Source organism: Staurois parvus, unplaced genomic scaffold (genome assembly GCF_062004578.1).
Source record: "Staurois parvus isolate SC_StPar_1 unplaced genomic scaffold, SC_StPar_1.0 ptg000655l, whole genome shotgun sequence".
NCBI classification, from domain to species: domain Eukaryota; kingdom Metazoa; phylum Chordata; class Amphibia; order Anura; family Ranidae; genus Staurois; species Staurois parvus.
Window position 1 is genome coordinate 1,409,711 of NW_028318451.1, and position 26,379 is coordinate 1,436,089.

Below are 26,379 nucleotides of genomic sequence, written 5' to 3' on the forward strand. Positions count from 1 at the left end.
CATTTCTAGTATTAAAAAATAAATAAATAAAAATTCCAGTATATATGTATCGTCATTTGTAGCCGCTATAACTTTCACACAATCCAATTAACATAAACTTATTGGGATTATAATTTTTTGATGTTTTATAGCAAAAAAGTATAAAATGTTTTTTTTTGGTTTGTTTTTTTTTACAATTTTCAATGTTTTTTCATATAATAAGATATTAAACCTAGTGGTGATCAAATACCACAAAAAGAAATCTCTATTTGTGTGAAAAAATTATAAACATTTCATTTGGGTACAGCTTTGCATGACCGAGCAATTGTCAGTTAAAGTAACACAGTGCTGAATAGCAAAAAATAGCCTGGTTATGAAGGGTAGTGTAAATGTGCAAGTGGTTAAAGACTAAAGATCCTGCGTCCTGCACTGTACTTTAAGAAAGGGTTTTAGAGCTGATTCCCGCATGTGCGGTGTGGATTGAAGCTCAGGTTTCACTGCTAATTGATACAGTAGTTGTTTACATCAGGTTCAGGACAGGATTAGCTCAAGATCTTATCTTGTTCACTCATATGCAGTTTAGAAACAGTTCTCATAGAAGTCAATATCCTGTAATCCGCACCTGAACCGGACCGCACTGCTCAGAAATTGGACATGACTCTTTTTAAAACCGCACTGAATCCGCACCGTCAGTGCACCGGTCATATGTGAACAGGCACCATAGGAAGCAATGTTTTTTTTCACATGTCATTTGGATTGGATGTGGTTCAAACCACATCCAATCTGCATGTAATGTGAACGGGCACTTACTGGTAAGTCACAAATTCTATTTTATTCACCATGATTTCAACTGTAATTGCTAAACATTTCATAGCAGTTTAGCTTTTTCAGTGAATCTGTTATTCCAATAAGTGTTTTATGTAGTAACTATTTATTTTATATTTTGTAAACTGAGAATAACTTTGTTCTGTAGGTTCACCTGGGCAGTTCACATTTACTGTTAAGACGTGCAGCTGTAGCTTGCCTGAGACAGCTGGCACAGAGGGAAGCAGCTGAAGTGTGTGAATATGCCATGAACCTTGCAAAGAATGCTGGAGACAAGGAAATCAGTGGCATAAGTAAGTTGGAAAATGTAATGTACTTGTACAATAACTTTTTTTTTTTCCTTTTCTTTAGCCAAACTCTAAAACATTTTGGCTAAAGTGAAAAACGGTTAGTTAGAATCCCTATTGGCATTTATTGTCTGAGACTGGAAGAATTCTCATTTGCTGGAAGGAACCAGAGTTAGGGACACAGACTGGTTTAAAAGTGATTTTTATTTTTTAATTCTTTTATTTTTTTATTTTTTTTGGGGGGGGTCAGGTTGTTAGAACTTTCTCCCAAGGGGAAGAGAGGCTCCCCTTCAGTGTGGTCACATGGACTGGAGATGGAAGAGCACCCCCCCCGCCAAAGGTGTACTGAGAGCCTTGAAAGGCTAGCAGAGTATCTAAGCCTTCCCCTTTCTATCAAAATGAATTAAGTAAAAGTTTAGCCTATATTTCTGCTGTAAACTCTTCTTTCTAATTTTCTGAAATGGGTCAATGTTTAACATGTTAAACGACTAAACTAATAATGGTTTTGTTTTTTTTAATACCTTCATAAACTGTTTATGTATTATGTTTTATAACACATTTTATGGATATATACAATCTTTCTTTACAGATAAACATTTAATACATATATATGAATATATCTTTTATTTTTACAAATAAACATTTATTACATGACAAAGCATTCCCATGGTAATTTGAGTTATCCAAAGAGACAGCATGGCAAACAAAGCTGGCTTGCAGCTCCATATAATTTAACGATAAGTTCCCCTTTTGAAACAGGTTACATGTTCCACCCATATTTTGAATGGAACATATAACATATTACAGCTCTTGCTGCCGTTCACTTCAAGCCCACTCTCATTGTGACAGTGGGCAAGGGATCTGCTCCCTGCACCCACTGTTACAATTCAAACTCAGTGTGGCCTTGCAGGGCTCTGTCGACACAGCCGAGTCATTCATTCACAGAATCCTGTAAATGCATTACACCTGTCAGCCTTTGCAGCTGATAGCGTGTATTTCTGAGTGGACTCGAGAGCACTGATGAGCGTTTCCGTAGCTCATTTACAAGCCCTGCAGCTTGCGATTAGTTGGCCTGTATGAAGGTAAGGGCTAAAAGCTGCATAGCTTGTCTGCATGAGCCTGACATTGCACCCCTGATCAAAAGATTACAGGAGCAATGCTTTGCAGGCTTCTAGGGGGGAAAAAATAAATGTAAATTGTTTTCCTGCAAAATTATGTTCATTTTATTTTTTTTTTTTTTTCCAAAAGGTGAACTTATCCTTTAAACCTGGTGTACTGAGCAGTCTGATTAGGAATGAATCACTGCTGTAATGTCTACCGAGCTTCTTGTAGTGTAGATGAAAGTTCACATATATTAAAAGCAGTATAAAGCTCAGTCTGCTACCTGGATAGAAGACTGCATGATTTTAATATATAAATACATTTTCTATTTATCTAACAAAAAGAAATCCTTTATCTGTTTTATTCCGAACTATAATAAAATAATATATAAAAAGAATGTACAAAATGACTATATATTCTTGCTTAAACATTTTTTTGATCTGATAAAGATAAAAAGCTGCTAAAGAGTTGCTGTTAACACACAGATCAAAGAAATATATGCAGGTTTCAGCAATCAGCAATGGTGATTTACTTTATTTTCTGTTTTCAGACATAAATATAACTGACACAGGTCTGGAAGGAGTTCTGTTTGGCATGCTGGACCGAGAAACCGATCGAAAACTTTGCTCAGATATTCATGACACTTTGGGTCACATGCTTTCTTCCTTGGCTGTGAACAAATTATCCCATTGGTTGCAACTATGCAAAGATGTCTTGGCAGCCTCCAGTGGTACGTTTCTAAATTGGTATCCATTTGTTTTTTTTTTATTAATAATATTCTGTCTATCTGCATGTTTATTACTAATGGTGTAAATCAAAGAAACGGACTGCTATATGAATTTGTAAACTTTATATTGTTGGCAACTAGCTAATTCCATGTTTGGGATAGTTGCAATATGCAATTTTGCTTTAGTTTTCAAAAATGTGCTCATGGCAAGAAAATATCTGTATGCATTAAAATTATGATATTGAAGTGAACATACAATATTTTGTGTATGTATCTCATTTGTATATATAAAAAGCACTTACCTCAGATACTTTCATAAGTAAGCCCATGGTGTTTAAAATGAGTCTGTGAATTTATTCTTTGCTCTAAACACAATGACTTGTTTGCTGTTATATTGTTCAGAGATTTGGGGTTTTCAAAGCCATTCTGTCAAGGAAGATGCTTGAAATACTTTAAAATACCTTGCATTTTCTATGTAAATCAGTATGTTGATCTTATTTCAAAGGAGGATGCAGCTGATCAGAGTAGGCTGCAGTGAAGCTAATTGCTGTCAGCTTCTTCTCTGCAAATAAGTATGGTCTCTGAGGTATCCAGCTATTAGGGAAAATCCTTTGTGAACATAGGAGGCCTTAGAAGATTTTTGTGCTTTGCTGTCATTCTCTAATCCTTAAAGGAGAGTGAAGGACCTGGAAACAGGCTGTTCAATTATTGATTCACTCCCTGTCAATGTACAAAATGCAGAGAGCATTTAAACACCATTTCCTCTGTTTGCATCGATTATCCCTCCAATTCATTATTCTGTTTCTTTAGTACAGTATGTCTTCCCTGACCTAGTGATGTAGCAGCTAATTTTGCATATTTAGGCAAAATATAGGAAAATGCTTTTGTATGTTGCTCATTAAAAAGCCCATGCTACTTTTGTCATTGTAGATGTAGGAACAGCTGGTGTGGTGGCTGGAGGAAGGGATGAATCGTCTGAAAAAAAAGATGAAATGGATGATGATACCATGTTTACTACTCTTGGAGAAGATGATAAATCAAAACCGTTTGTGGCACCCCGCTGGGCTACACGTGTCTTTGCTGCAGACTGTCTTTGCAGAATTATATTGCTGTGTGAAAATGCTGACAAAGCACACTTTGATTTAGCTGAAGCTCGTACACTAAAACTGAAAAATACCAAAAGTAAGACTTTCAAGTACTTTTTATTTATGCTTAATTCATGAAGACTGCCATATGTGCTTTATATAGAACCTTACAAATAGATGATGCTCTCTTTGAGATGGTGCCTTCTTATACTGAATTTTTTTTCAGCTATTGCAAGTTAAAGCTGAACTCCAGGGAAAAAAATGTGGTTATGCTCCATTGCATCACCTCTGCAATTTTCAACCAGCGAGTTGAGCAAAAAAAAAAAAAAAAAAACTCTATTCTCCCTTCCACACACTCACTGTGAAAGGGGGAATCCTCCCTTCTGAGCCTTTGTAGTCTGACTGCTGAGAAACTTCACCACCATCAGAATACACAGATCAGTCTGCGGTTCTGATTGAGCGTGGAAAATCTGACAGGGCAGTTGTACAGGAATTGATCGATAGACAACCAGTAGAATTTTGAGATATACCCAACTAATCTTAACCACTTGCCTACTGGACACTTTTACTCCCTGTCGTACTTTGAATGACAATTACGCGGTCATGCAACACTGTACCCAAGCAAATTTTTTATTTTTTTTTCATTTTTTTGAGACAGAGCTTTTGGTGGTATTTAATCACCACTGGGTTTTTATTTTTTGCTAAACAAGCTAAAAAAGACTGAAAATTAAAAAAAAAAAGTTTTGTCTAAGTTTCTGTTATAAAATTTTGTAAATAAGTAATTTTTCCCCTTCGCTGATGTGCACTAATGAGGCTGCAGTGATGGGCACTGATAGGTGGCACTGATGGGCATTGACAGGCATCGCTGATGTGCACTGAAAGGCAGCACTCATGGCACTGGTTGGAACTGATAGGCGGCACTGACGGGCACTGACAGGTGACACTGGCACTGATAGGTGGCACTGATAGGCAGCTCTGATGGGCACTAAATATGTGGCATTGATGTGCACTGGTAGGCACTGATATGTGGCACTGGTATGTGGCATTGATGGGCACTGACAGGTGGCACTGATGGGGCTATACTGATTATCAGGGCACTGATGATCAGTGTAGATGTCTCCTCTGAGGAATGCCGATTACCAGCTCTCCTCATGGGCTGTCAGCGGGAGGAGAGGACATAGCTGATCACATGACAGAGCCGGCGTCATTGGCTCTTTACAGTGATCGGTGCCCCTGAGGGCATCCATACACAATTAGAGTGGGATGACGTCATATGGGGGTTTATTTACTAAACCTGGTTGACTCAGAATCTTGGGCACCTGTGCATGGTAGCCAATCAGCTTCTAACCTCAGCATGTTCAGTTAAGCTTCAGCAATAAAACCTGGAGGCCGATTGGTTTTTATGCAGAAGTAGACAAGATTCTGAGTCAACCAGGTTTAGTAAATAAACCCCATGATGTCCTCCCAGAATGAGAGGACCGCTGCCCACCCATCATTACCTTATATGGCGGGTGGGAGGCAGTTAAAAATCCTGCCTCTCCTGCCCCCCTTAACATCTATGCTGACTAATCTGTGTAAGAAAGATCTGTATACTTAACCTATTTTCAGGCCATTCTAGACCAGTGACGTGATCTGTTCCCCTGTGTCAACCAGCAACAGCTGCAATGGATAGGAGGGAGCACTGACAATAGATGAGCCATTATAATAAGCCTATGGGGGAAATCATTGCTCACAGACATGGCTAGCTGTTGTCAAGTGCTCTCTCCACTCCCCTCTCCTGCAGCTGGCGCTGTCTGACACAGGGGAGATCATGTGACCTGAGTGGAGTAGCCAGAAAATAGGTAAATATACAGGTCTTTCTTACACAGGGTAGTCAGAATAGGTGCTAGAAAGGGGAGAGAATATTTTTAGGATTAGTTAGGTTTAACCTGGTATTCTACTTTAAACAATATAATGTTTATTAAAATGAAAAATATATAACATTCTATCCCTGTTAGCGGTGCAGTCTTTTGAAAGAATATATAGCGCATCCTCCTCATTTTATAAAATGACCATCACAGTCATCCTCAGCATCTGGGATTAAAGTAAACCTGTACTTTTTCTATTCTGGAAACATTAACAGGATCACTGAATAGCAGACAACCTGTAGTACTTGCTTTTACCTTCCACTGACTCTACTAACTAAAGGAAGAACTAGGCTTTTCCCTACTGAAGCAGTGGTGCCTGAGCAATTGCCAAGGTACAGATGCTGTGATAGGGGTGTGGTAGGGTCCATAGCAAAGTGTAAGCTTTGACAAATTCACAACTTGGAGCATGTATGATGATTTTTGAGGTCTTTGTGGGTGAGATTCAAGGATTTCTTTTTTTTTTTTTTACTGGTGTTGAATATACAGTACATTTACTTTTAAAATTAGTGAGGTATCTTTTAGCATTTTAACAGGATCCGAAATGGTGTGCTGTTTGGAATAGCAAAAACCTCATAATGTGGCCTAAATAGTAATTTTTGCAGAGAGACACGTTTTAAAGCAATAATCAGATGTGGTTAGCATCTGAAGCCCGCTCCTGCTTGCTTCTGGGATTCCGTGCAGCTAGCTACCCAGCATGCACCTCCCGATTTTGCGCCTGAGCAGTAAGGACACAGCGTGGCGCACTGTGTTGCTTACAGGTTGCCATAACAATGGCAGCAGCAGCAGACGTTCCCAGCCCGTTCTGTCAACCTGTCAACCTGTCAATCAACACAGAACCCGGAAGGAAGGCAAGTGCGGTCTGAAGGTTCCTGAGATAGATGATGGCGAGATCCCAGGAGCCCTAAGGAATCGCCTAATGACGTAATCGCCTAGGCGGCCGGGACTTAAAGTGCAGACTACATTAGAAAAATAAGGTATTTAGAAGGAAAATTTTTTTTTAAATAATTGCCATTACAGACTGTTTTGCGGATGAGCATTGTGTTGCAAGGAACATCAAAAAATGTGTGGAACTCCACTTTTAAGCAAGTTGGTACACACTTTTGTATTTGTTGGGTTTTAAATAATGTAGCACTGACCTATGTATTGCATGCAGTATTTGAGCCGCTGACAGATTCCCTGCAATGGCATTTTATTATAGGCTTCCTCACTGGGAGTGCTTGGAAAGCTATGGCTAAACATAAAAGCCACAAAGCATATGTACTGCATGAGTTCTGCATTTATTTCTCAGCACTGGATTGGTTAAATATCTATGAATAGCAAAACAAGGAAATTAACACAGCCTGTAGTAGAATTATTGAGTGCTCTGTAGTAGATATGAAGGCATTATCCCTACCTGGCTTATTGGCTGAAAGTTCTGCGAGTTTGCTCCCCCACAGATGCCTACTGCAAAGTGTGCTCACCCTTTTGCTGATGACTCTGTGAGCAGGAAAATCAGGCTGAGCATCGGGACCTAACTCATTAGTCCGATTTCAAGGTGTCTTATAATTCTCACTGCCATGGAAAGTGATAATGCTGAGTGAATAAGGACACTTTATTGCCATCTCCTTGCTGCTGCTCCTGTTTTGCAAAGAGTCATGTGCAACTCTGATCTTGGTTTGATCCAGCTTCCTGCTTACAGTGACTGTGGTCATCTTTGGCCATCCAGCCCTCAACTGCTACCAGTGGTTGGGTTTTGTGACTACCCAAGGTTTTTCCTCATGCCCCGAGCATTAATTTGCCTTTCCGCTAAATGGGTGCAACTTTTCTAATTCTAGGCATGAAGGACAGTCCCACTGTTCTTGGTTTACGATGTACAGTTATCCATGACTTAATAGCCAGAATCACCCAGTTATTTGCTGACTAAATGCAGAAGACACAAGAGCGCTCCTGCCCCTTTCCTTTCAGATTCTGTATCTAATCTGCATGCGACCTCAGAGCCATAAGCTGGTAAAACTCTGATTCTGAGTCCCTCCAGTCCTGCCTGGACAAGTGTGCTTTCTAGGAGTTGCAGTCTCCATTTGCCTTAGATTGATGTGGTGTGCACCACTATTAACCTAGAGATCAGCCTCTTGCTTCTAACAGTGCTTTTCCCAGTTGTGGGATCCTTTAGAGCCCTAGAATGCCAAGGCTTTCCTGGTGCACCTTTTGTTCTAAGTCTTCCTCTGTGGAGATTGGAAACATCCTGGCAAGATATTTTCACCCCCTAGACCTTAATAACCCAGTATCCATTTGAAGAGCACTTTAAGAAGTAGTTTGCCCCCTCAATTGATCCAGGAGCTTCTCGCTATAACGAAGCATCTACCATTTTGATAGAGAACACATTTGACTTTAATGACCAAACTGATAATTGTTTGAAAGCCACATTCTAAAGCTAATTTTCTGCTACCAGGTCCTGCTCTGAAGTCTTAGCTGTGACTTTGCTTTACCCAACTCTGGATAACTGGCCAAAGTCTGTTGAAAAGGATCTGGTCACTACTGCTATTGATTCCTTGATCATAGAATGTTGGGAGTATATGGTTTTCACCTTATGCTACAGTTGTGAGGGGCTACTTCTGCTTTTGTCTTCTGTGAGTACAAGCACGGAAGACACTTTGGTTAAATTGTTGGACCTTCGAATCCATGCCTAAGAAGTGCTTGCTCTACATGGCCTTCGAGGGACAGTGTCCCATCTGATCTACTCTCAGTACTATTATCAAGGAAAACTGCTGGCAAGAGCACCCATCTTCCTCAGTGGACTCACAGTCCGTCTGCAAGGCCTGAAGCTCAAAGTCTGCCAAATCCTCAGACTAATCTTCCATGGCATGAAAGAGCATATTGGAAAGTCAGAGGAAGTCAGTTAGCCTTTGGGATATTTGAACAGCTTGCATCTGGAATGCTTGGGTGTGGAAGGTGGTTTGCAGCAGCTGCATACTAGAGGTTACCTTTTGGGCCTTCCTCCTCAGTTTCGCTTCCAAGTAGCCAAATTGTGACTTTTGGATCAAGATGTTGTGATCCAAGTTCCTACAGCAGAGGTTTTTTAGGGGTTTTACGCCAAGATGTTAATTTCCTGAGACCGAAGGGCTTCCTCTTGGATCTCAAGGCATGCATTGTCTTCATTTTGATCTCAGAAATTCTGTATGGAATCCATCAAGTCTGTCATCACTTCCCTTCACCAGGGAGACTTCCTTGGCTTCTGTGAACATCAAGGACACATGCCTACATGTCCTCATATTTCCAGCATACTGTGGGTCCCCTGCACATTGAGTTTGTGGCTGTGCAATTTGGCCTCTCTTCTGCACCTTGGGTTTTCACCAAGGAGCTGGCCTCAGTACTAGCCATGTTGCACTTTCATAGCATTTCATTTCTGGGATACCTACTCCTGTTGATGGAACAGTTGGGCAACGTAGCCTTGACTGTCTAGACATTACAACAGTTTGGATGGAAATTGGCACTTAGCCAAACACTGGTCCTAAGCTTTGGTTTTCAGGACCATCAAGGGTCAGGTCTCTGCTCCTTGCTATCTTGTTCTGTATCACGTTGGCTCTTATTCTTAATACCATTGTTCAGGGAGTCTCCCATGTAGTGCCCCGTTTTCTTGCCTTAGACTACATGCGATCTAAATATGTTTCTGTCTGTGGTCCAAAAAAACTGCAGTTTAAAAGCTATTAGAGACCCTAACCCCTGTCAACACTCACCCACATGGTAGTTATTCTGTAGCCATCACCTCTGTGAAGCAAGTATCTAAGCTGGTGGCATTAACCTGAAAATTACCTTTTCCAGTTTTGGACAGGACAAGATGGTGCTGAGGCCCAGAACTTCTTCCTTACCATAGGTAGTTTATACAGCTCAACCAGGATGTGGTTCTCTTGTCCCTCTGTTTGAAACCAGTACATCAGAAGGAGATTTCCCTCCATTGTCTGGATTGTGGTTCAAGCTCAGAGTCTCTCTCAGCCACTGCTTCTTTCAGACAGAATGAAGCGATCTCAGATTGCCCCCCGCAAGGGTATATCAACTTCTCGCTTCACTATCTCTTTAGGTGTTTCAGACTGACCTGGTCTCAAGGATCGGATCCACCCTATTCCTGCCAGGGTGCACTCTACTAGGTTTGTGACTACCTCTTGGGGTTTCCAGAATCCGGCTGCTGTCTCCCATATTTGCAAGGTTGCACCCTGGTATTCTGTTCTTCATCTGATACCAGCTTTGGGGTCTTGTCCCTCAGGTAACTGTTCGAAAGGCAGACAGTCCCCAGTTTTGTTTTGTTTTTCCTTTTAGACCTGTTAGCATTGTTTTGCTTTTGTTCCCCATGCCTTGGTTGGATTTTTTTTTTTAATTCCTGAAGTTTTAAGACGTCCGTTAGCCCTCAATGGATAAGAGAGAAAATGGGCTTATTGTACTCACCATAAAACCCATCTTTCTGTGTTTATGTTCATGCTCTCAGTACTGCTTTACAACTGAGGCACACTGGTAGTAGGTAGCCTATTTTGGGTTGGCCTACTGTGTGGCAGTATCTAATCCTGTAGGCGGTAGTATAACCTGAATGTTTAAGATTTTTGTGCAGTGCCTGAGTCCCCCCCCCCCCCCCCCCCCCAGTGTTTGTACCTGTTGACTTTTAATTTTTTGGAGGGGAGCCTGGAATTCCTCTTTAAACACATTCTCCCTGTAGAATATTTTTAACACATGTCCTGCAGTGCTAAAATCTAATATTCTAATTCTGGCATTTTCTGTTTTACAGATGACCTTTTGGTTTTGCACCTCTCTGACCTTATTCGGATGGCTTTCATGGCTGCTACTGACCACAGCAACCAACTTCGTATGGCTGGTTTACAGGCCTTGGAGGATATCATCAAAAAGTTTGCCTCTGTTCCTGAGCCTGAATTTCCTGGTCATGTAATTTTAGAACAGTATCAAGCTAATGTAAGGAAAATATACTTAGCAAAATATCCTTCACACACCCTGTCAGCAGCTGTTTTGTGACCATGAGAGTGCTGTGTTTTATTTTATAAAACAATTCAGAGGCTCAACTGTACCATGGTCAAAAAAACAAATTTAATAAATACCTGAAATGCTTTTTAGAGTATTTGAATTATATTTATGTAACCTTGTACAAAAAAGTGCTTTGCTCATTCGTTCCTAAACCTGCTCCAAAGGATATATGGATAAATAAATACAAGTTGATCAATATTGCCCTCTTTCCTGATCTGTCAACTGTATACAGATGCTGACTTTCTGAAAGCTTGTATTTGCATAGGGTCAGGCAGGTCCTATTTCTCTGTACATGCCAGTTCTATGGGACAGGAAGTGAAGGGAAATCTCCCCAATGGGACACAGATGGCAAAAAAAAAAGAAAAACGGATATGGGTTTTAACCCTTCCTTACTCTATCCAAAATGGGGAAAAAAAGTTTTGCTTTCAGTTCTACTTTAATTTAATAGTTGGGTCCATCTAAATCTGCTAGTGCATCTAACACTGTCCTCTACCCAGATTTACAGTGATGCAGTCCAAAAGTGTGTTCATTGCGTAGGAAGTGTTACTGGGCAGATCACTAGCTAAAAATAAAGGGGGAAAAAGCCTTTAAAAAAGAACACTAATGCAGGATTCATAATCTGCAACAGACTGCTGAGGTGTCACCAAGCTGCTTTGGTGGGGGCAGTAGCCATGTGTGTCTCATAGCTGGCAATTTGGGTCTCCCTTTGCCAATTGAATAGTAGGGTGGTGCTGTTAAAGGTAGGACCTGGCACCCTCTGATATGTGCTGTATTGAAGATGTAATACTTTGCTGCCTGTAACAGTACTATTGGGTTCCTTTTTTTTTTTTTTTTTTTTTTTTATCAATAACAAATATAGGCATCTTAGACTTATATTTAACCATGGTAGGCTTACCCTCCTTAGCCCAACTACAGTCCAGCTATGGCATCGCACCTAACATGCATCCTTAATATCTCCAGTTGTAGCACGCAATTTACACCCAATAGTCACTGTAAGCCTCAAGCATGTCACTAACGTTAACCTTATTCAGCAGTCCCGCTCCACAAAATGCTTCATCTCCAGGTGCTACGCCATGTTCTCGGCAGAATACCTTGAGGGTTTCCCTAGTAAAACGCTTGAGAGATGGGAGAGAGATGTAGGCGATATCTCTGGGGACCAATGGGAGGCAGCTATAGAATCTGCATGTGTGTGCTCCCTGAATGTCTTGCTAAGGCTATCCTAGTTATACATCCTGTTATGGCTACATTGTACCCCACTAAAGTTAAATGCTATGGGCCTAGGCCCTGATCCCATCTGCACTCAGTGTGGTAGAGAAAAGGGGGATCTTGTACACCTCCTCTGGCGATGCACAAAGCTTCACTGGTATTGGGGTACTATTATTACTGCAGTTAACAATGCTTTCCAGATTAATATTTACCTAGACCCTAAATATTGTACCCTGGGTATGCTTGATGAAATAATACAGGATGTGTACATTAGAGAGGCAGCCTGTAGGGCTACGTTTCAGGCCCGTAGGATTATACTGTTGCACTGTACTTTCCCAAACTTCCTGTACAACACAGATGTGGATTGAACTTGTGGGCACAACATTGCGATATGAAAAACTGATATACCAACATAGAGGTAGCCCCTTTATGTATGAGAGAGTCTGGGGAAGATGACTCGCTACTCAAGGTTTGGCCCCTGTCGATTTAGTGTTGAATAGACTATTGCTTTGAAGTACTGTGTCTCTGAATAACGAAGGTTTGCCTCAGGAGACAATGGTGCAGAGGGGGGATGCCCTTTATTTCTGCTGTTTTTTTTTAATTCTAATGTTGCTGTGAGCTAGATGTATCCCCTATGTAACTTCTCATTTCAAGTTAGCTATACTTTTCATGTGATTTTGCATATAATGCCAGCCATAGAAGTTTTGAATCGTGGCCAGTTCAACAGGAACCGACCAAGATTCGAACCATGTGTGGGCAGGCTAAATGTTCCTTAGTTGATCACTCGATCAACTTGGGTTCAACCAGCCTGCCAGATTTTACATACGATTATCGCTAATGGCTGGTATAGCCACTAGTAATAATCACTGTCTTCTCTCAGCGGGGACGGCTTCCCACACCCCTCCCAAGAGCCCCCACCCCGGCGGGGACAATACAATGGCTTGATGGGAGGGCTTCAAGAGAACTGAGCAAATTGCTGATATCACAATAAAAATTTTCTATGATTCAGAAAATGAAAACAAATATAGTGGCACTCACAGGTTTTGCAGCAGAGATAAATCAAAGCAAAAATATTTTATTGTCATTCTTTTTCAAAATGGTTCTCAAGGTTTATTTTCTTAAGTTTTTTTTTTTTTTTTTTTTTTTTTTTCAGATTTTGGTACAGAGTTTTTATGCCTTTTTTTCTTGTTTGTTTTGTTTTTTGTTCTTTGCTTTTTTGTTTTTTAATAAATGCTTAACTGCTTCAGAAAACTAACCATAAATTTGATTACCAGGTTGGAGCTGCACTACGGCCGGCATTTTCACAGGATACACCCTCAGACATTACAGCAAAAGCTTGCCAGGTATAAATGTTTATGTTCTAAATATTTAAGGCAAATTTCCTAGGACATTTCATTGACAATATTTGTGTATTATTAATAGGTGTGTAGTGCCTGGATAGGGAGCCGAGTCGTGAGCGACCTGAATGATCTTCGCAGGGTGCACAACCTCCTTGTCTCCTCTCTAGACAAGGTGCAAGCAGGAAAGGGATCTTCAAATCAGCTTTACCGAGAAAGTGCAATTACTATGGAGAAACTGGCTGTATTAAAAGCTTGGGCAGAGGTAGATATGTGTGTTATTTATCCAGCTGTTTTAATTTTATTTCCAATCCCTGGTAGTTTCCTTCATAAATATTTCATGGGGAGTACAAAGCTGTGCTGGCATGTTGAGAGGCCATATGGCATCGAATCCCAGTGCCTAATCTTGCAGCATTTCATCCTGAGCAAGCTTATCTACCATTTACCTGGTTCTTTATGCAAGGGAAAGCAGTGGAGGTGGATTGACTGACCATGGTGCCATTTTGCCTTCAGTTAACTCGGGCCCAGGAGTAGGGACTCAGCTAATATACACTACGCTTGGGACACTAAACATCAGTCCATAACCTGGAAATGCCGCCTGTGAACAGCCTGGGAAATACTTGCAAGAGTGGAGGTAAGCAGGTACCGAGACTTTAAAACCTGTCACCCTAGCACTATTCTTCATGGTATACCCAGGTTGTTATACCCTTGAAACCTATGGCAACTCAGAAAATGCACAAATCGGCTAACAGGTGATTACTGCTGAACCAGTTTAAATAAGAGACTAATTTGCCACCTTTACCACTTAACCTAACTATAGCATGTATAATTTCTACACTCAATTGAGGATTTTAACCTTTGATACTGTACCTCTCGACACAGCAAATAAATTGGCAACTTCAATCACATAGGCTCCAGCTTAGCAGACCAACCATTTGTCCTCTTGAAGGCCCCATGTACACGGGAAACTTCTGAATGATGGAAACTGACTGCTGGAAAACGTAGGTTAAAAAATGTCTGTCTAGCCGCGTTTGCATATCGCGTTTATGTGCATTTGCTTTTAGAAGCGTTTTTAAAGATAAGCACAGGAGAACCTCCCAGATGCCCAGAATGCACTGAAAAGTGGTAAATTATTAACTATTTCAGACTGTTTCAGAGAAATACAGAGAGTAGAAGCAGAGACAGCAGTATGTGATGAAATTAGCTTAGGAGTGAGTTGCTCATTAACATTTCTTTTGTTTCCAAGGGTGGGAAAGGTGGCTGGTGGTGTGAATCATTAAGGCCACCTGGCTGGGTCTTCATGAGGAATTTGAGGTGTGAATGTCCATTAACATATCTTTTGTTTCCAAGGGTGGGAGAGGTCTGAGGTGTGAATTGGTCATTGCAATGTGTGACAAGCTTGGTAGTAACATCCTCTTTTTAGTCTTTTGTCCATCTGAGTACCTTGAAAACGCTTTGCATGCATTTTTCATGATGAAAAAAGGCTCTGGACAGCATCGGGAGCTGGAAGAGTTAAAATAAAAATTCAAACGCAAGCGCTTATAAACGCGATTTGCTGCGTTTAACCACGTTTAAAAGCGTTTTGCATTTGAAACCCTGATAAAATCGACTGCTGAATGCAAGTTTTCTGCATTCAAAAAAACGACTATAAACTCAAATGCCTGTAAACGAAAATGTGTACAGGGACACATAGGAAAACATTAGAGTGAGTTCAGGGGCTGCTGAAAGAAACGCTGAACAGCTCCTAAACGTGAGTTTATCAGCTGCAGTGTACATGAGCCCTAAAGCTCAGTAAGTTCTGTGCAGGCCAGTCAAGTTCCTCCACACCAAACTCGCTCATCCATGTCTTTATGGACCTTGCTTTGTGCACAGTTATGTTGAAACAGGAAGGGGCTATCCCCAAACTGTTCCCACAAAGTTGAGAGCATGAAATTATCCAAAATATCTTGGTATGCTGACACCTTAGCGTACCCTTCACTGGAATGAAGGGGCCAAGCCCAACCCCTGAGAAACAACCCTACACCATAATCCCCCCTCCACCAAACTTTACACTTTGCACAATGCAGTCAGGCAAGTAGCATTCTCCTGGCAACTGCCAAACCCAGACACGTCCATCAGATTGCCAGGCAGAGACGCGTGACTCGTCACTCCAGAGAATACATCTCCACTGCTCTAGAGCCCATTGGCGGCGTGCTTTGCACCACTGCATCCAATGCATGTAGCTGCTCAGCCATGGAAACCCATTCTATGAAGCTCTCTATGCACTGTTGTGCTAATCTGAAGGCCACATGAAGTTTGGAGGTCTTTAGTTATTGACTCTGCAGACAGTTGCTGACTTGTGCGCTTCAGCATGTGCTGACCCCGTTCTGTCATTTTATGTGGAGTTGCTGCTGTTCCCAGTTGCTTTTACTTTGTTATAGTACCGCTAACAGTTGACCGTGGAATATTTTGTAACAAGGAAATGTCACAGATGGACTTATTGCACAGGTGGCAACCTTTCATGGTACCACGCTTGCATTCACTGAGCTAGTGAGAGCAACCCTTTTTCTTTCACAAATGTTTGTAGAAGCAGTCTACATGCCTAGGTGCTTGATTTTATACACCTGTGGCCATGGAGGTGATTGGAACACCTGAATCCAATGATTTGGAGGGCTGTCCCAGTACTTTTGTCGATATAGTGTAGTTCTTAATGACATTGGCTATATGTTTGGGGTCATTGTCCTGCTGCAGAATAAATTTGGGGCCAATCACACACCTCCTTGATGGAATTGCATGATGGGATAAATTTCTGCCTGTATTTCTCAGCACTGAGGACGCCATTGATCCTGACCAAATCTCCAACTCCATTTGTGGAAATGCAGCCCTAAACTTGCAAGGAACCACCACCATGCTTCACTGTTGCCTGCAGACACTCATTATTGTACCGCTCTCCAGCTCTTTGAAGAACAAACTGCCTCCTGCTACAGCTAAATATTTTAAATTTTGACTCCTCAGTCCAGAGCAGCTGCTGCCGTTTTTCTGCACCCCAGTTCCTATGTTTTCATGCATAGTTGAGTCATTTAGCCTTGTTTTCATGTATGGTTTTATGGCCTCAGTTCTTCCACATGTACCACTTATGGCCGGTATTCTCCGGACAGTAGACTGATGTCCTCCGCTCCCTATTAAGGAGTGACACCTTTGGGGAGCGGGTACCCGAATTTGAAAGGTACCCGCTACCACTTCAGCTGCAATCGCCTAGGCGATTGGAAGCGGAAGTTGTCCTCCAACCCCCCAGCCTCCCCCCCCCCCCTCCACACACTGTCTTCTTGGACATGTGACAGGTCCCAGAAGGCTACGGGGCCATTCACAAAGTGCAGTGCTTCTTGTGCATGCGCAGTGGGCACCTGGCTGTGAAGCCGCAAGCTGTCACAGCCGGGTGCCCACACTAAAGATGCCGGCACTGGGGAGAGAAGACGACCGGTGAAACCAGCAGTGGTGAGGAAACCGCTGGACTGAGGGACAGGTAAGTGTGTCTGTATTTTAAAAGTCAGCAGCTACTGTTTTTGAAGCTGCTGACTTTATTTTTTTCAGGTGGAACTCCACTTTGTTTCCTTGGCCGACGACTGGGTCTACAGTCCTTAATGTTGCCCGTTTTCTTGTGCTTCTTTAAAAGAGCTTGGATGCTTCCCTCTGTCAGTGAAACCCCTGACCTAATAGACTGGGCTATTATTCAAAGATGGGCAACTTATACCTGCCCGTACTCCTATAATGTCCTTTCTAGTATTGTCCTGCTATATGGATCTTACAATATATTGCCCATAATCTACTCCATTAAAATTTCTAAAAGAGGTGTCTCTGGTATTGCCACTATTTATTCAAATCTGCCCTCAATTCTGTAGTTAAAGAATGAAGGCTGTCTTGAAGTGAGTATGTCTCATATGCCATATGCCATACACTCCTCAAGTGGACAACTGCAGTCATCCATAACACAGGCAGAGACCAACGTAGCTGAAGCTCATTATATTCAACAATGATCTGGCTCAGAATTTTTGGCATAGCAAACCACCCTGTCGAGTGTGTTGCACTAATATACACATCCTTCAGAAGTAAATGCCTATTTTGCCAAGCCCAAGGAATTTTTTAAGCAGGGGGTTAACATTTTAAACTACTGGCTTTGCTAAATAGATAACAGGTAGGAAAGATTTTACAAATGTTATTGGTAACCATTAAGCTTTGTTCTTATGCATTTTATGGTTGGTGGTGTGGAGGAGTTATACATTTCTATGCAAACAACATTTTGCTTTATCTACATTATGTTGGAACCTCCCTGTGAGCAAAGCTTTATCTTACAAAAGACTTCTGTATGACTTCTTACTGCATCAACTGGGAACAATCTTCTATTTCCATCAGATCAACCTGCCTCTACACCAACTCTCCTTCAATAAGTTCCCAGTTCACATTTTTAGGAGTGAACATCTCAAGACCTAGCTCAGTCGACTAATCTAAACTTTGTTCCAGTAATTGAGGCTCCCGGAGCCTTTGCACCAAAATTATTGAGTGTGTTCATCACTGGAAACACCGAAAAGATTTTTCCTAGTTGTGAATCACTATACATAGCTGGCAATTTTTCTCCCTGATTTTTGTCATGTGTCTTTTAAGAAGTTATGGTTAGCAAAGTGAACAAGGTACTGCTTTACCTAAAGTTGTACCCTTTAAGTACAGAATTCTCCATCTTGGGACTTGACATACTGTACAGCTCCAATTCCCAAAAATCTTTTTTTTTTTCACAAGAAAATAATGAATACTTGTAACTCAACACCTGTCACTCCGATTGGGTGACTCCATCAAAGAACTGCTGCTTCCTCGCCGATGGGACACAGGACCAGGGTGTTATAGCTGGGCATTGCACCCAAAACTAGGCGACACTAGCTTATATGTCAAACAGAAACCACTTTATTGAACAGAAATACAGTTTTTTTCATATACTTCAGAAATAAGGGAAGTTCCCACAAGAACAATAAAAACAAATATACATTATGATAAACACCTCACGCTGATTAGGTAATATTCCAAAAACAATATTCCAACAGTCTGAAAAGTGGAATTGCTTTATCTTCATAGATTTCTTGAGGGAGATTGTTCCAAGTGTAGGAGCTTCTCCAACCCAGTCCGCATGAGGGCCACCATATTTCTTCTGACCATTAACTTGTACAAGAATATTATTACATCTTCCCATTCACTCCAGCAGGGAAGATATATTGTCTTATGCAGAGAATTGATCCACGCTCTCAGCGTTCATCGCTCTCTCCATAGGCCATAATCAGTGGGCAGAAGGCTAGTCCCTAGTCCCCTCCAAAAGTCCTTGTCCTGGTTCGGTCTGTCACAATATTATTAGATTGTAAGCTCTTATGAGCAGAGCCCTTATTGCCCTCTTGTATTTTATTGTATTGCAACTGACCTGTCTCCCTTTATATTGTAAAGCGCCGCACACACTGTTGGCACTATATAAATCTTCTATAAAAATAATACTGATAATGAAATGCGCACAAGGGAGGATACAGAAGAGCTTATGCTCTGTTGGTCTTTATTTGCATACCTGTCTTTCTATACAAGGCATTTTCAGTGTGGTGGAATTTCCATACATTGTTGAATAATACACCAAGGATGCAGACTTTTTTAATGCATTTCAACAAAGTGCAGAGGTTTTAATGTACTTTTGGGGAATAAGGTAGAGATACTAAAGGCAGAAGAGCTTATAGTCAGGGTGCTGCTGAGAATAATGAAAGGTTGCTCGGAAATGTGGTTCTGTAACTGTTAATCCGCCTACGTTCTTTCTAATGTACTCTTTCAGGGGTCACATTTTAAGAGAATGTTAAGCCTACTGTGAAAATAACACTGAGTAAATGGGAGGTGACAAATCATTTGTTTATCAAGCTGGGACGATGGTTGCCATACACCCCCTATGCGTCAACTCTAAACAGCTTTATTTCCTATTGTGTGGAAACTCTAAACCGCTTTATTTCCTATCCGTACCGGACCCTGCGCTGTAAGCCAAAGGAATCAAAAAGCTGCAACATATGCTACAAGGAACGTTGCTCCTTTACAATTAATTGAAGGGACAATTCATCATAGATACCAGAATGGATTTCAGATATTTTCAATTCCAGCATGCCATAGGTGCAAGCTGTCTTCAAACTAGTAAGCCTAGGATCTGACAGAGTAGAACCTATTGAAAAAAAGCAGCTAGCAGAATAATTTTCCAGTTCATACCAATGCCTAAAATACAGGACGTTCCCCAAGCTTTTAGAAAGAAATATGTACCATAGTAGGTTATATAATAGAAATCTTTGTACTGAATCAAAATTTGATGTTAATAAGATTAAACATTAACCTGTTACAAGAAGCTGTGAATACAGTTTCTGCTATTTTATGCCAAGTAATGTATTCTTTTTAAACTCCACCTGAAAAGAGAAGCTAGACTGACACCGTCTACATGACACCCTCTATGTACAAACACATGAGATTGAATTGTTTATTCAAGTTTCAAAAAGTGTGTTCATCATGGACTGACATAATTTACACCAAAAACCATATCTTTCAGCATATAGATTCAATTGCAGCCTCATTCATTAGTGAAGAATAATTGTCTAGAAATGTAGCTGATAAAAGGAATGGTAGATATAACCCATAGGTGGGCAAAGAGAGTAGTAGTTTAAACTTTATTGGTTAGGGAAGATTGTTGCAGGCTGAGTGGGTTGCTTGTACTGACCAAGTTAAAAAATATTTAATCTAACACATTAATTTATACTTTAACACTCTGTAATGAATATACTGAGTAATGCTGCACATATGGTAGTATGTTTTAGATTAAAAGGTTACATATAATCTACAGGGCAGATTATGAGTAGAAAAGCGGGTATGTGATCACTAATCTTTTCCCATTACTGGAACCTTCAGCTTGCTGCTGCAACTCCTATTTGCTAAATGTAGGTAACTTTTAGGACCTGAACCAAATGAAAAGCAGCACCGCTCACATGCTGCTGTCAGATGTACCGACCGGTTCAAACTCGGAGGCTGGGTCACTGGTAGAGCACATCAAGCACGACCATGTAGCCACAAATGTTTCCCATTGACTGCACACCAATATAATGAATCATAAAATAAATGATCACAAAATGGCTTTAGCTGGCTCTCCACCCATTAGGAAAGCTCCTCTAACTGCTTAATCGTAGAGACCATTTGTAGGACCTAGACAAGTCCCCAAAGTCCAACATTAGTTTTTAAGAAGTCAGGACATTAAAGGATAAATTAATCTTTGTAAAAAAATAATAAATGCACATCTTTTTTACAGGTAAAAAAAATGTGCATTTATTATTTTATTTATTTATTTATTTTTACTAGGAGCCTGCAAAGCATGGCACCCACAAGCATTGCACCCACAATTGCACTCAGCAGGTCGTGGGTGCAAGCTCCGGCTCCTGCAGGCATTCAGTGTAAGCTCTATGCTGTTATCTCATATGAGCAGGTAGTTACTGAATGACAGAAAGCATCAATGAACTACCTAGAGCACTCAAAAGCACCCTGGTAGTTTGAGAACTACAAGCTGTCAGATGCAAAGGCTGTCAGTACTTGTAGTTCTCCTTTTCACAGAACTCTGTGAATAATTGACAAGGCTGGGTGGGTGAAGCCCCACATGGCCACATTTTTAAAACAATTGTGACAGCGGATGCAGGGAGAAGATCCTCGGTTCGCTGTCACAACGGGGGATCATGGGGTTGTGGGGGCTGCTGCCCCCACAACATTTTACATGTTACACCCTGAATACAGGTGTAATATGTTAAAAAAGGTAAACTTATCCTTTAATAACACAGAGCTGAGTGCAATTGCTCCTTACATTTACCTTCCTCTACTCATCTGGTAGTTTATCATGGTCCTGTCTGGTAATACAAGATTTACATTTTGTTTAAAAGCAACAGGGAAAATGTTTAAAAACCGCAATAAACAATGAGCTGCTATCTCTAGCTTGTGAACTGATGAAATGGTTTATTACAGCAGTGTTCCAGCATTGGTGTTGTTTATCATAATAATGTTACTATAACAGTGATGTATTTTTTACCTCATTTAATAGGTGTATGTTGTTGCAATGACCATTAAAAAAGAAGCTGAAAGTAAGCCCAAAAAAGCATTAAAAACCAATGATGATGAAGACATTGATTACAACTCTTCAGATGAACTTCCTCCGGACAGCCTGATATCTTTAGTGGAGTCAGAGCTTTCAACACTTAGTCGACTGTGGTCAGCTGTGCTCAAGGATTATGCACTCCTTACCCTGCCACCTGAGTTTGCAAGCCAGCTTCCACCTGACGGTATGTTTGCAGTTTTTGATTACTGTGGCATTGAGTTTAAAGGGAGGGGCAGTGCATTTTAATAAGACATAGGTTGAGGAAAGAGGGTAGGGGGTGCATAGTGAGAGCATGCACAGGCTTTGTAAAGTGGAAGAAATACAGATGCAGTGGTGAAGGAAGTGTGCAGCTTTGGTAGGCAGAAGTGAGGGCAGGCAGATGCAGTGTTGACAGCAACTGACATTGATAGGTGAGGTAGAGCACTTTTTCATTGAGTCCTTGTAATCTGTCAGAAGTCTGAGAGCAGCCAGGCTGAGTAGCAGCCATAACAGCTTCACCTCTTCTGGGAAGGCTGTCCACAAGGTTTAGGAGTGTCTATGGGAATGTTTGACTATGCTTCCAGAAGAGCATTTGTGAGGTCAGTCACTGATGTCGGACGAGAAGGCCTGGCTCATAGTCTCCGCTCTAATTCATCCCAAAGGTGTTCTGTTGAGCAGAGGTCAGGACTCTGTGCAGGCCAGTGAAGTTCCTCCACCCCAAATTCTCTCATCCATGTCTTTTATGCTCCTTGCTTTGTACACTGGTGTGCAATCATATTGGAACAGGAAGGGGCCATCCCCAAACTGTTCCCACAAAGTTGGGAGCATGAAATTTTTCAAAATGTCTTAGTTTGCTGATGCCTTAAGAGTTCCCTTCATTGGAACTAGGGCCAGGCCCAGCCTCTGAAAAACAACCCCACACCATAATCCCCCCTCCGCCAAACTTTACAGTTAGCACAATGCAGTAAGGCAAGTACCGTTCTCCTGGCAACCACCAAACCCAGACACATCCATTGGATTGCCAGACAGAGAAACGTGATTGGTCACTCCAGAGAACTCGTCTCCACTGCTCTAGAATCCATTGGTGGTGTGCTTTACACCACTGCATCCGGCGCTTTGCATTGCACTTGGTGATAAAAGGCTTGGACGCAGCTGCTCAGCCATGGAAACCCATTCCATGACACTTTCTATGCACTGTTGTTGTGCTAATCTGAAGGCCACATGAAGTTTGGAGGTCTTTAGTTATTGACTTTGCAGACAGTTGCCGACTTCTGCTCACTGTTCTTCAGCATGCACTGACCCCGTTCTGTCATTTTACGTGGCCTACCACTTCGTGGGTGAGTTGCTGTTTTTTCCACTTTGTTATAATACCACTAACAGTTGACCATGGAATATTTTTTGTAGCAAGGGAATTTCACGGATGGACTTATTGCACAGGTGTCAACCTATCACGATACCACGCTTGACTTCACCAAGCTCCTGAGAGCAACCCATTCTTTCACAAATGTTTGAAGAAGCAGTCTGCATGCCTAGGTGCTTGATTTTATACACCTGTGGCCATGGAGGAGTTTGGAACACCTAACTCCAATGATTTGGAGGGGTATCCCAATACTTTTGGCAGTATAGAGTATGTACCCCTTTAGAATATCAACTTGTTTGTTAAAAATAATGTTTGTTTTTGTTAGGTGGAGCATTTTATACCCCAGAAACCATTGATACAGCCAGACTACATTACCGCAATTCTTGGGCTCCAATCCTGCATGCTGTAGTGCTTTGGCTGAATTCTGCAGGGTTTAATAACTCTGAAGTCACAGATGAAGCAACAGTGTTGGGATCCCAGAAACGAAACCCCACCATAACAATGAACCAACCACCAGGAACACCACCCAGCCCCAAGTCCCTTTTAGTGCTTAACAAGGACAGAATGCATCTTATATTGGGTAGGTGAAATAATATTTTTTAATGCTATTGTGTTAATACTTTTACCTGTCCGTACTTTGTATGTACAGTTGTGTTCAAAATAATAGCAGTCAGACATCACTAACCTGATCAATCACTGTTTTTGGTAGAAATTATATTTCTATATGGCAAATAATTTACTAGTAGGTGTAGTAGAGTAATAGAAATCCAACAGACCCAACAGTCATGACATGCATGCTGCTGATTCTGTGTAATTGAATCACTAATTGAAAGGGGCATGTTCAAAATAATAGCAGTGTGGAGTTCTATTAGTGAGGTCATTCATTCTTTGAAAAAACAGGTGGCAATTATTGCCCTTATTTAAAGAAGGAAGGCAGCAAATGTTGAGGAAAATGGGTCGTTCCAGACGTTGTTCAGAAGAACAGCGTACCTTGATTAAAAAGTTGATTGGAGAGGGGAAAACATATAAAGAAGTGCAGAAAATGATAGGCTGCTCAGCTAAAATGATCGCAAATGCTTTAAAATGGCAATCAAAACCTGAAAGACGTGGAAGAAAGCGAAAAACTACCATTTGAATGGATAGAAGAATAGCCAAAATGGCAAGGACTCAGCCAACAATCAGCTCCAGGAAGATCAAAGAAGGTCTAAAGTTACCTGTGGGTACTGTTACAATTAGAAGACGCTTATGTAAAGCCAAGCTATCTGCAAGAAGCCCCCGCAAAGTCCCACTGTTGAAAAAAAGACGTGCTGAAGAGGTTACAATTTTCCAAACAGCACATTGACTGGTCTAAAGAGAAATGGCGTAACATTTTGTGGACTGATGAAAGTAAGATTGTTCTTTTTGGGTCTACTGACCAGAGACAGTTTGTCAGACGACCCCCAAACACTGAATTCAAGCCACAGTACACTGTGAAGACAGTGAAGCATGGTTGCGCAAGCATCATATGGGGATGTTTCTCATACTACGGTGTTGGGCTTATTTATCGCATACCAGGGATCATGGATCAGTTTGAATACATCATAATACTTGAAGTCATGCTGCCTTATGCTGAAGAGGAAATGCCCTTGAAATGGGTGTTCCAACAAGACAACGACCCCAAACACACCAGTAAACGTGCAACATCTTAGTTCCAGACCAACAAGATTGACGTTATGGAGTGGCCAGCCCAATCCCCGGATCTTAATCCAATAGAAAACTTGTGGGGTGACATCAAAAATGCAGTTTCTGAGGCAAAACCAAGAAATAGAGAAGAACTGTGGAATATAGTCCAATCATCCTGGGCTGGAATACCTGTTCACAGGTGCCAGAAGTTGGTTGACTCCATGCAACACAGATGTACAGCAGTTCTCAGAAACAGTGCTTATACAACTAAATATTAATTAAGTGATTCAAAGGAAAGCAAAATCTTCAAACATTTTTCAGTTTATATAGTGAATGTTTGAGTTTGTAAAGAAGAATACAAACACTGCTATTTTTTTGAACAGTCTAATATTCACTTTTCTTCAATTTTTCTAGAGGAACAACACAAATTTGATATATTTTCTTCATGTTTTGATTTGGAATAGAATGTGTAGTGTTCCCAATGCATTTGTGTGTATGGAAATAAAAGCTATTAGAAGGATTTTGAGCTTTATTCACTTTTTTCAACACACTGCTATTATTTTGAACACAACTGTAAATGCCAGGTGAGCACTAAATTTGTTTAGCAGTGTGGATTATACAAGTGGCCCTATTATGAATGATTTGTGTCTTTAGGTATAAGCATCCAGTTCTTTTGTACACCACGACCTGAGGAACCCATTGAACATGTTACAGCCTGTCTGCAAGCCTTACACATACTCCTGGATTCTCCCTTTGCTAGAAGTCATATAGCAGATGATCAGGTATTTTAAATAGTTTCTTGAAGCATTTTGTTAGTTATAATTTATAAGTTGCATTTTTCAGCAAAGCATACAGATCAAGTGTACCACAAGGATAAGATACAGACAGAGAAATCTGCTTCCAAAACCATGTACTATACGTATCCATAGCTGTGAATAATGCACAATAGACACAGAAATCACAGTTATTCTGGAAACATTTTTACAATTTGGTTTGGTCTTTCTGTGCATCTCCTCATGTGTTATAAAGTTTATTTGCTTTGGGTGACTGTTAAATTACATTTCTAAACTGCAGCAATTTATTCAGGGGATACTAAAGCTGGCCATTTCGCAACATGGCTGTTCCTGTCATCGCCCTTCTGCCCGACACCCTTCGATTGAAAAATCGATGGAGCCAGGTGAAAAAATGTGGGCCAAGCAGCAATGCATCCGGTCAGTTGTACCTGCTGTCAGGATATTCTGATAGCTGCTTACAATCAATACCTACAATGCAAATGGATGAATCTCCTGCTGCATTGTGTGGAGGAAGGAATCTCTTTGATTTTTTTTGTGTAGCTTTCAGGGCTGCAGAGAAAGGAGGTTAAGCCATACATTGAATTTTTTTTTATTAGATAAGTCATGTTTCTTTTAAAGCCTAGAAGGTAAAATATAAATTTTCATCTAACAGTACACACACTTTTTTAGTGTGGTTAGGTCTGTAGAGGAATTTGTCTATTTACTTTTCCCTGTCTCCAATTTCAGCCACCTTATGTCACCAGAACCAACAATATGTTTTTTTTTATTTTTTAAATATACCAGTGCTTTATTTGATAAACTATTGCCCCTCTAGACAATATCGTATTGCAAAGTTACAGATATGGGGAAAAGAAAAAGAATGTGACACTTCCAGGTGTGTTGGGTTCTTGTCTTCCTTTCAATGGTTTTTTTTAATTTTTTAGATACAGGATACAAATTCAATCATCTTCTAACATAAAAACAGAATC

At 40.9% G+C, this 26,379-nt stretch overlaps 1 protein-coding gene across 3 annotated transcripts in view; it reads left to right on the forward strand.

The window, feature by feature from the left end:
* Nucleotides 1-26,379, forward strand: part of HEATR5B (HEAT repeat containing 5B) — a 100,291-nt gene that overhangs the window by 53,584 nt on the left and 20,328 nt on the right. For all 3 annotated transcript variants that reach the window (XM_089694196.1, XM_089694197.1, XM_089694198.1), the window contains exons 22-30: nt 953-1,097; nt 2,743-2,922; nt 3,850-4,101; nt 10,662-10,843; nt 13,393-13,461; nt 13,541-13,720; nt 21,563-21,800; nt 23,281-23,535; nt 25,272-25,399. In XM_089694196.1, the coding sequence (XP_089550322.1) occupies nt 953-1,097; nt 2,743-2,922; nt 3,850-4,101; nt 10,662-10,843; nt 13,393-13,461; nt 13,541-13,720; nt 21,563-21,800; nt 23,281-23,535; nt 25,272-25,399 (1,629 nt within the window). The remainder of the gene's footprint in view (nt 1-952; nt 1,098-2,742; nt 2,923-3,849; nt 4,102-10,661; nt 10,844-13,392; nt 13,462-13,540; nt 13,721-21,562; nt 21,801-23,280; nt 23,536-25,271; nt 25,400-26,379) is intronic.